Source organism: Acartia tonsa, chromosome 11 (genome assembly GCF_053477335.1).
Source record: "Acartia tonsa isolate MP-2025a chromosome 11, ASM5347733v1, whole genome shotgun sequence".
Lineage (NCBI taxonomy): Eukaryota > Metazoa > Arthropoda > Copepoda > Calanoida > Acartiidae > Acartia > Acartia tonsa.
The window spans coordinates 29,267,093-29,278,637 of record NC_137270.1 but is presented as its reverse complement, the minus strand read 5'-3'; the positions used below and the strand labels follow the sequence as shown (position 1 = coordinate 29,278,637).

Here is an 11,545-nt window from a genome sequence, read left to right as displayed (position 1 = left end):
TTAGAGAATTACTTTTTCTAGTCATAGCGGTCAGACCACTCCTTATCCGCTTTTTAGTGGCCAGTCACTAAATATTAAAACAGCTGTAGAGCAGCCAATTTTAAAGCTAAGAAAACCAAATTTAATGACCAACTATTATTTTTTATAATAAAAAAATACCTTTTTTGACCATCGCCGAAAAACGACAAATAACGGAAACCGCCAATTTTGGCGGTAAAATGGCGGTTGGCGCCGCTAAATAATATTTTTACCTGTTTATAGTTACAACTTATTAAGATATTATTCTCAGTTTTAAAAAAATTGGCGCTTCCAGCACCCAAACCGGCAAAAACAGGCAGTTAAACTTCTGTATCCCTACTTAACCCCATAACAGACCCCCCTCTATCTTGGCTCCTGTTACAGATAGAGACGTAAAACTTTCATGCTTTTTAGCAGCCAGCCGCTAATTATTAAAAAAACTGTAGAGTGGCCAATTTTAAAGCTAGGAAAACCAAATTTTATGACGAGCAATTATTTTTCATAACAAAAAAAATGCTTTTTCTGACCATTGCCAAAAATCGACAAATAACGGAAACCACCAATTACGGCGGTAAAATGGCAGTTGGCGGCGCCAATTAATATTTTTATCTGTTTATGATCACAATAAAAGACTACATACAAAAATTGGCTGATTAAGGTCTGGAAAGGGTCAAGACAGTTAATTGTTTAAATAGATTGTTTAAATTGTAATAGATTTTTATTTTAGTCAGATGCCAGACGCAGACAATTAAAAAAAATAACATTTAGAAATATTATCAATTTGTCTACAAAGGGTTAACAACAAAATCAAAATATACAAATCTAATTATTAAAAACATCAAGATGATCTTCTCTATAAATTTTATTTGTAAAGCAATGATATTTTTATCAAATAATATGACAATGATGACAGCATTAATAAGTGATTAAATACAGACAAAAAATAGGATGACAACATCCATAAAGACAAAGCTCTAAGATCAGAAGTAAGGACAACTCTCTTGTAATTACTTTTGTATTATTTAATCAACCTTAGCAAAAAATAAGATGAAAATTAGGTGTTCAGGTATGATCCAGCAGGATATAATCCTCCTAGTCTTCAAATAACTTTGAATGGCTCCAGTGTATTTATTTTTTTACTCATAGACTTAAAATTGTAAAATTAAGCTTATCTTACATGCCTACATGACATATTAAATTTTATTTTTAAATCAGCTGTTGTTTCCAGCTGACCGCAGCCAGTGGCGGCAGTCCATGTCAGCTTCAAATCAATTAAATTTTTTGATAAATATATATTAATTCTTGAGTAATAATAAACTTCCATGAATAGTAAAGCCATGACCGTTTGGCCACTCCTTGACCGATTTTTGACTGATTTTTTATTTCCTACCTGTAGTTTTGCCGTTTTTAAGCTGCCAGTAGCAGAATTCTAAAACAGCTCTAGACCAGCCAATTTTTGTATGTAGTCTTTATTGTGATCATAAATAGATAAAATTAGTGCCGCCAACCGCCGTTTCACCGCCGAAATTGGCGGTTTCCGTTATTTGTCGTTTTTTTGGCGATGATCAGAAAAAGCATTTTTTTTGTTATGAAAAATAATTGCTCGTCATAAAATTTGGTTTTCCTAGCTTTAAAATTGGCCACTCTACAGTTTTTTTAATAATTAGCGGCTGGCTGCTAAAAAGCGGATAAGGAGCAGTCTGACCGCTATGACTAGAAAAAGTAATTTTCTCTAAAAATACACATGAACCAACAGAAAAAAGTTTTATGTCTCTATCTGTAACAGGAGGGGGGTCTGTTATGGGGTTATGTAGGGATACAGAAGTTTAACTGCCTGTTTTTGCCGGTTTGGGTGCTGGAAGTGCCAATTTTTTTTTTTTAACTGAGAATAATATCTTAATAAGTTGTAACTATAAACAGATAAAAATATTATTAACCCTTACAGATTGGGGGGGGGGGGGGGCTCCAAGAGCCCCCCCCTCTAGTTTTTTCAATCTCATTTTTTTGTAGGTAAGATGGAGTGCTGTGACTTCATGACTTTTTAAGTTTAGTAATTATACGTTGGCAAGAGTTGATTTTATTAGGATATCTGGTCTGTGTCGGTCGTGGTGTCCGGTCAAAGTCGGTTGGGTAGCACCAAAATTAGAAAAAAATTCTAAAAAAATCTTAATTTCTACATTATGACTTTTGTGTATAAGGAGAAACCTAAAATTTTTTTGGTGAATACTTAGATACCAATGACCTTCTGAGAAAAAATGTGTTATGACCGTTTGACCGCTCCCTGACCGACTTTATGACTGATTTTTGTCTGGCTTTTACTACAGACATATATCATGAATATCGTGGCTTCTATTACAGCTAGAGTCCTATAAATTTTTTTGGTAAATCCTTGGGCAACATCAAACAGATAAAAATATTAATCGGCGCCGCCAACCGCCGTTTTACCGCCGTAACCGCCGAAAATGGCGGTTTCCGTTATTTGCCGTTTTTTGGCGATGATCAGAAAAAGTAATTTTTTTGTTATGAAAAATAAAAGTTCGTCCTAAATTTGGTCATCCTAGCTGCAAAATTGGCCGCTCTACAGCTGTTTTAAAATTTAGCGGCTGGCCGCTAAAAAGCGGCTAAGGAGCGGCCTGGCTGCTATGACTAGAAAAGTAATTTTCTCTAAAAATACACATGAACCACCAGAAAAAATTTTTACGTCTTTATCTGTAACAGAATTGGCGGTTTCCGTTATTTGTCGTTTTTTGGCGATGGTTAGAAAAAGTATTTTTTCATTATAAAAAATAATAGTTTGTCATAAAATTTGGTTTTCTTAGCTTTAAAATTGGCAGCTCTACAGCTGTTTTAATATTTAGCGGCTGGACGCTAAAAAGTGGATAAGGAGCGGTCTGACTGCTATGAAAAATAATTGCTCATCATAAAATTTGATTTTCTTAGCTTTAAAATTGGCGGTTTCTGTTATTTGTCGTTTTTTGGCGATGGTTAGAAAAAGTATTTTTTCATTATAAAAAATAATAGTTTGTCATAAAATTTGGTTTTCTTAGCTTTAAAATTGGCAGCTCTACAGCTGTTTTAATATTTAGCGGCTGGACGCTAAAAAGTGGATAAGGAGCGGTCTGACTGCTATGAAAAATAATTGCTCATCATAAAATTTGATTTTCTTAGCTTTAAAATTGGCCGCTCTACAGCTGTTTTTATATTTAGCGACTGGCCGCTAAAAAGCGGACAAGGAGCAGTCTGACCGCTATGACTAGAAAAAGCAATTCTCTAAAGATACACATGAACAACCAGAAAAAAGTTTTACGTCTCTATCTGTAACAGGAGCCGAGATAGAGGGGGGTCTGTTAGGGGGTTAAGTAGGGGTTCAGAAGTTTAACTGCCTGTTTTTGCCGGTTTTGGTGCTGGAAGCGCCAATTTTTTTTTAACTGAGATTAATATCTTAATAAGTTGTAACTATATACAGTGAAAAAAGGGACAAAAAAAGATATTTTTTAGGCCTTTTCAAAAGGCAGTTTTGAAATCCCGTTATTTCAAAAAAAAATTAAAATGCTTAGAGAATGGCTTGGAAGGTGAATTTAGGTGTTCTGCATATTTCAACTTAAACACATAAGGCCTAAGATATGATATCCCAAAAATCTTTTGTCAAAGTCTACTCTACACCTAGCGCTGGCGATTTCATTTTTCACAGGTATAAAATGCATGATTTTAGAAAACTGACTGGCGCTAGGTCTAGAGTAGACTTTGACAAAAGATTTTTTGGATATAATATCTTTTGCCTTATGTGTTCAAATTGAAATATGCAGAAGAGCTGAAAACCTGCACATTGCTGAGATATTGTTAAAACCGCCGTGCTACCGTTATCTGTTGATATTTTACATGCCTGGCGCTAGGTCGCCAGTAGAGATAGAGAGCTGAAATTTTGTACATATATTTCTAGGCCCCTAAAGTAACTTTTTAGGTTAGCAGAAGATTGAAATTCGAAAAAGGGTATTTTCATGAAAAGATCTAATGTCTGTACTTTTAAGAGCAATATCTTTCAAATGTTTATGTTTAAAATTGTTTATTCTTATACACAAAATCTTATTTTTATTTTTTACATGAATTATCTTTATCTATCCATGACCATATTTTCTGCTTATGACTTGGATATGAAGTTGAAAACCTTAAAAAAATAAATAATTAAATAAAAAAAATAAATATGGATATAGAATCTTGACAGTGCACATAGGGGCAACAAGGGGCAACAATTCACCACCCCCAATCAAGTTTTAAACATTCTATGAGTATTATCATACCCAATGTACATCAGATTTCAAAGGAATCGTAAAAATACGCTTTTTAAGTAAGCATTCTAATGCATGGAAGTCAAGAAATGCAAAAATTTTCTTACAGAAAAAGGCATACTTTTTGTGTTTCACCAACTATTTTAAAAGTATTATAAAATCTCTTAGAATGAACGTAATCAGACAAAATAACTTCTGATGAGTCATGCATTACATATATTTTGACAGTATAAAAGAAAAAAACACAAATTGAAGAAATTAGTCTTAAATAATTCTAGTTGAAGTCAAGATTTTAGTTTTTATTTGTTTGTTTTTTAATCAACATTTAAGAAGACAGTAAGAGGAAACATGTTTTCACTGGTTGCCACCGACTAAAAATACGATATTTGATTACCCAAAGACATATCATAATCGCCTGTACTGGTCTCATTTACCCCCCCGCGCCCCCGTAGGGGTTTTTAGCCCGTTTTCTGAACGTGGGTGCATGAAAAGCTTGTAAGAAAAGGCGTTTAAATGCGCTTTTGAAGTCAAAACTTAAGATATAATTCAAATAAATAAAAGACACAGAAACATAGACATATTGGGAAATATTTATTCTGACTTAGAATTAACGTTAATAATAAATATTTTCAAGTTCTATTGCATTAATGATGGGGAGGAGAGGGGGGGGGGGCTAAACCTAAATCTAAACCTCTTTATGTTTGATGTTTTAATGTAACTAAATAATCGTTTCTATAGATTATTACAAATATCAGGGATCTAAAGGGATAAGACAAAGGTCAATAAATTTTTGTACATCCCCAATGATAATACACAAAATTACCCCTTTTGTAGATTAAAGTTAGTAGTTAAAACGTTTGAACACACAACTGTAAAACTTTGGGGACTAGTGTTATAAACAGCCCAATGTCCCCTACCTCACTGCGAAAAGGTAAAGTTAATATGGAAATAACGTGAGGTTCTTATAATCATTCTAAATTTGAATTAGCAAGTAGTCTATCTGTCTGTCTATTGGTGATGCTTTGTTTTTAAATTATGTAGTTACAGGGTATTCATGTTTAAAGTCAGCAGTTTTATTTAGAAAGGGAGGGGACTGTTAATTACACTAGTCCCCAAACTTCAAAGTTTTATAATAACGTTTTTATATTCGTTAGCATAAGAACTTCAAGAAATTTGATTGATTTTTTATTGGTTGGTTCATTAAGTGTTGTTGATGAGTGTCAAAACTTTTCAACCACTAATTGTCATCTACAGACAAATAATTTTGTAATATAATTTATTAAATATGTATTTATTAAATATGTATCAATATTGGGGATGTAGATATTAATCGGTTATTGTTTTGTTCCTTAGATCCCTAGGTGTTAATATATAATACAAAGTAGCTTGATGTCTGTTTGTCTGTCCACCCATCCCTTAAGATCTCGCTAACCACTAAACTGATTGAATTCTACTCTTCAGGGAATATATCTACTGGTCCTGTGGTTGTTTAAAGATCTTTTTCAAAAATAAAAATCCCCCTCAATTTTTTTCATATTTCTATAATTAGGGTCGGTACGTCCGTACGTCTGGTACAGTTAGCTTTTTTACTTAACTTAAACAGGCTAGAATTGTCCTATCGATCTCAAACTTTTCATGCTGATTTCTACAACAGTTAGGTACGACTTAGAAAGCACAGCAACTCTATAATCGTTACCAGAAAGTCCGTACATCCATTTATAACAAGCTGATTTTTACTTTTTTGACAACAAATAATGGTTTTGAATGTTGAAAATATCCTATTCATCTGATTTTTTGAATACTAATTCCTATTTCAATAACGTCTATTGTTATAAGCGAAGCATCTCTATAATCAAGTCCTAAAAACGTCAGTATGTACTTAAACAGTAACATGTATTTAATCAGTTTTAATTACAATTTTGTATAGACATGCATTAATATTCAGTTCTGACACTTCACAAGTGTCCTTCCATTTCAGAGCTTCGCTTTTTTCATGGATGTTGTCATCCTTGTTTAATTACCTCTTGGGGCAAATCCCCTAGAGGCTAGGGGCGAAGCCGCTAGTATACATATAAACAGTAAACAAGAATCATAATATCATTATAAATATAGATATTAGTTAAAAAATTTATGTTAATCATGCCCACATTTATAATGGATTTATTAAACATAAAAATAAAGTGAAACTTGTAGCTTGCTAAAATAAGGATCCCCATCCACCCCCATTTACACCATCCCCTCCCCTCCTACTGAAATGAATTCCATGACCCCAAATTTGACACTTTGAACACTAAAATCGGACTACAATTAACCTAGTTACACTTTAAAGGGCCCAAAAAGCTAGTGATAGGGTAGCTGCGCTACTAAAAAATTCTCATATTGCTCTGATAACCAAAACCCCTAATTAGACATTTTAAACACGAAATTCAAGATAGTTGATGGATAGATAGATGGATAGATAGATGGATAGGTAGATGAATAGATATATGGATAGATAGATGGATAAGTAAATGGATAGACAGATGGATAGATGGATGGATAGATAGAGGGATAGATTGATGTATGGATAAATTGATAGTTGATGGATAAAGAGATGAATAGTTGATGGATAGATAGATGGATCGATATATAGATGGATAGAGAGATGGATAGAGAGATGGATAGATAGATGGATAGATAGATGGATAGATAGATGGATAGATAGATGGATAGATAGATGGATAGATAGATGGATAGATAGATGGATAGATAGATGGATAGATAGATGGATAGACAGATGGATAGATATATGGATAGATAGATGGATAGATTGATGGATAGATAGATGGATAGATTGATGGATAGATAGATGGATAGGGTAAGGGGGGACTATTTTCGGGAGGGGTTAATCTGGTAATTTTCTATCTACCTTCATAATAATAGGAAGATGAATAGATATATGGATAGATAGATGGATAAGTAAATAGATAGACAGATAGATAGATGGATGGGTAGATAGAGGGATAGATTGATGGATGGATAAATTGATAGTTGATGGATAAAGAGATGAATAGTTGATGGATAGATAGATGGATCAATATATAGATGGATAGACAGATGGATAGATAGATGGATAGATAGATAGATGGATAGATAGATGGATAGATAGATGGATAGATAGATGGATAGATAGATGGATAGATAGATGGATAGATAGATGGATAGATATATGGATAGATAGATGGATAGATTGATGGATAGATAGATGGATAGGGTAAGGGGGGGGGGGGCTATTTTCGGGAGGGGTTAATCTGGTAATTCTCTATCTACCTTCATAAAATGACCTTTATCTCCATGTTCCTTTCAAATGACAGAAAAAAACATAAAAGCAAATTTGTTTGTTGTTAAATTACCTACAAAAAAGTATAAAATGAAATTTTTGTGAGATGAATTTTAAGGGTACTAAATAATTAAATCCCCTTTTTGGTTGATTTGCCCCAATGTGCAGTGTACAAAAAAGCAGATCTAAAACAGAATAATAATCCATTGTACCTGGCTATTTTTGTTAATACTTCTTTTTGAGATTCAAGTATTTCATCCAATTCTCTCTGCAATTCTGCTTCACTTTTTTCGCCCTAAAAATAAAAATGATTAAGCCCCCTTGGATTGAAATCAAAGACGTGCAGGAGGGGATATATCAACCCCCTTTTCAAATTGAGGGTGTCCAATAGGTTTCCAATCTCCTACACCCTTGACAAGAGTATACACCCCTCTAAACAACACAGGGGGTGTCAAGCTAAAAAAGTCACACCCTCCTTTACGCACCACCTTACAATACTATGTTTACGCCACTGGAACTACTTTTTTCTGGATCTACTTGTCATTTTTAACTATATTTTTTAACCCTTACAGATCGGGCCCCAATTCCCACCTTAATAGAGGGGGGGGGGGGTCATATTGACCCCCCCCTCTATCTCGGCTTCTGTTACAGATAAAGACGTAAAATTTTTTTCTGGTGGTTCATGTGTATTTTTAGAGAAAATTACTTTTTCTAGTCATAGCAGTCAGGTCGCTCCTTAGCCGCTTTTTAGCGGCCAGCCGCTAAATTTTAAAACAGCTGTAGAGCGGCCAATTTTGCAGCTAGGATGACAAAATTTTAGGACGAACTTTTATTTTTCATAACAAAAAAAATACTTTTTCTGATCATCGCCGAAAAACGGCAAATAACGGAAACCGCAATTTTCGGCGGTTACGGCGGTAAAACGGCGGTTGGCGGCACCAATTAATATTTTTATCTGTTTACTGTTGCTCAAGGATTTACCAAAAAAAATTATAGGTCTATAGCTGTAATAGAAGCCACGATATTCATGATATATGTCTGTAGTAAAAGCAGGACAAAAATCGGTCATAAAGTCGGTCAGGGTGCGGTCAAACGGTCATAACACCACTTTTCTCATAAGGTCAGTATTCACCAAAAAAAATTTAGGTTTCTACCTTATACACAAAAGTCATAATGTAGAAATTAAGATTTATTTAGAATTTTTTTTAATTTTTGTGCTACCCAACCGACTTTGACCGGACACCACGACCGACACAGACCAGATATCCTAATAAAATCAACTCTTGCCGACGCATAATTACTAAACTTAAAAAGTCATGAAGTCACAACTCTCTATCTCACCTACAAAAAAAATGACATTGAAAAAACTAGAGGGGGGGGGGGCTCTTGGAGCCCCCCCCCCCCGATCTGTAAGGGTTAACTAGGGAGTTATAAGACTTTTTAATTACACTATTTAATATTTTACCTTTTGCCTCTCTACGACATCAATATTAATTTTGTGTTCAATGCTTCCAAACTTATTTTCCATTCTAGAAAAAAATGAAGTTAATAAAACCAACTTGGATCGAAATTTATGATCCGTTCTTTTTAATCATATATCAGTTTTATTGTGGCTTATGTTAATTTTATTTTTTAATCTGAACAAAGACTTTGCATGGCCAAGGCATTCAAGCTACTCTAGCTATTCAGTATTCATGTCGCGTACCTAACTATAGTAGGAACTATTTTTAATGTCTTTAGTTATGACAGGGTGTTAAGCTGATATTTTAACCTATCACCTCCCGGACGAGCGGATGCGCTACGTATTTAGCCACGATTGCTGGTTAATCATGAGTATTACATACTAACCTGCAAATATATTCGCCAGCATCTTCTAAATCAACACTAGATATCTCCAGACTAAAATAGAAATATATTATCAAGGATTCATTTTTTTAAAGAATTAACAAGATGTCTTTTTATTTTTGCGTAGCGTAGGATATCAGCTTATACCAATAACGAAATTAATTCGGAAAAAAATCACGAAACCTATACGTGTTTTTCAGCTTTCGTTGGGGGGCAACACTCCGTAAAATTGACGACCTCTACAATTGCCCCCAAAATATTATTTTAAATTTATTTCGCTTGCTGGTTATACCTTATACCTGGTAGGATATCGCTAACCTCTGAACCGATATAGTTTTTCTTTACAATTAAACTTTTAATGGCTTTAAGAAAAGTTCTCAACTATTTTGGGGAAGGGTAACACCACCTTACCATGAGAAAAAATTGCCACCATGCGTTTTTTTTTGTACTTTTTCCTGTTAATATCACTAGCGGCTTAGCCCCTAATTATAAAAAAATAAGTACTTATGGTGCTGCGATCACTACATTTTAAATTAACTGCCTAAAAAAATGGAGAGGGAATTTTTTTGTTTTTTTGGAGGGTGGGGGGTTGTGGGTGTCCCATCCCCCAAGAAACTAGCCCAAAACCACCATAGGACCAGTAGGTATATTCCCTAAAGAGTAGAATCTAATCGGTTCAGTAGTTACCGAGATCTTAAGAGACAGACAGACAGACGGACGGGCAGACATCAAGCTACTTTGTATTATAGACTAGATTCTTCTCCCCTAGCCTCCAGAGGCTTTTTTCCCTAATAGGTAATTTAAAAAAATTATGTACTGAAAAAATTGTGAATGGGGGGCCAATTTTCACACCTATTCAGCTGAAAAAATTGCGAATTTGTCGCTAATTTTCGCATTAAATGGCGAATTCGCAAAACATATGCAAAAACAACGGACGGACAGACAGACGGATGGACAAACGGACAGACAGACAGACATCATTCTTCTTTGTATTATAGATAATTGAAAGTGGAAGATCAACTTTACACTCCCCTCCCCCACCCATTAAACAAGTGTCCCTAATGGCTTCTAGGAGCGTATCGGCTAGTAAGATGTAATATATTAAAACAAGCAGCTATAAAACCTGAGATTAAGAACTATATCATCTTCTTCCCAGTTCTGTGTCACATTGTACTTTGGCCCTGTCATCAGCTCCTCTGTAACTCTACAATATTCAAAACATGACATAAAAGTCATTTGCATCAGGTATAAGGTATAACCAACAAGTGAAATGAATCTTTAATAATATTTGGAGGACATGTTGCCCCCAACGACAGCTGAAAACCACGAATAGGTTTCGTGATTTAAAAAAAATTATTTCGCCATTGGTATATTGGCATTTGCATGTATTAATAAATTTTAAATAAATAGTTAAGGCATGAAAAAAAAACTTTATGAGTTAAAGTTCATCTCATTTTTAAATTTTTTCTTTATGTATTCTATAAAATGTATTGTCTCTTCATTTTCATGAGATTAAAAACTTATGGTCTTGCAATGCAAATGTTCCACCCTTTCTTTTAATTGAATATTACTTTTCTAACAAATGTTAAGAGTTCGTCGAATCTACTAGACTGTTTAACGTATCTAGAATTTAAAAAAGTACTGTTTATTTATCTATCCATTCCTATTTGATGAAATTAAGATGAATGTGATTTTTAAAAGCTGTCTCTAGACCCATCCACAAATATATTACTCATACCTTAGCCAAGATGCTTGAACAGGTTCCAAGCTGACAGTATTGTACTGCTGGCCAACCATAGCTGAACAGCTTAAACAAAAAATATTATTAATAAAATGCAAAGAATGGTAAACAAAACATTTTAGTACATTTGAGTTGAGATTGTTTTATTTTAACTAATATGAATTTTCATCAGGATATCAAGAATACCTTAAAAGTGCTACATCTCCGACAATTAATTCTTGGTTCTGTAATAATCAAAATTATTTTCAGAAAATAATATTTTTATGCTTTTATTTCATTGCACATTCAGATTTGTCATTTCCAATAAGTTGTATTAAGTTATACATCGGGATTATA

General features: G+C 33.9%; 1 protein-coding gene across 1 annotated transcript in view; it reads right to left on the bottom strand.

Moving 5' to 3' along the window:
* Positions 1–4,064: 4,064 nt before the first annotated feature.
* LOC145332641 (interleukin-1 receptor accessory protein-like 1) overlaps positions 4,065–11,545 on the bottom strand; it is a 23,707-nt gene continuing 16,226 nt past the window's right edge. Inside the window, exons 11-17 of the mRNA XM_080177651.1 lie at positions 11,396–11,433; positions 11,207–11,275; positions 10,592–10,672; positions 9,472–9,522; positions 9,089–9,152; positions 7,836–7,918; positions 4,065–4,183 (exon numbers count right to left, since the gene is read on the bottom strand). Of these exons, the coding sequence (XP_080033777.1) occupies positions 4,108–4,183; positions 7,836–7,918; positions 9,089–9,152; positions 9,472–9,522; positions 10,592–10,672; positions 11,207–11,275; positions 11,396–11,433 (462 nt within the window). The 3' untranslated portion in view covers positions 4,065–4,107. The remainder of the gene's footprint in view (positions 4,184–7,835; positions 7,919–9,088; positions 9,153–9,471; positions 9,523–10,591; positions 10,673–11,206; positions 11,276–11,395; positions 11,434–11,545) is intronic.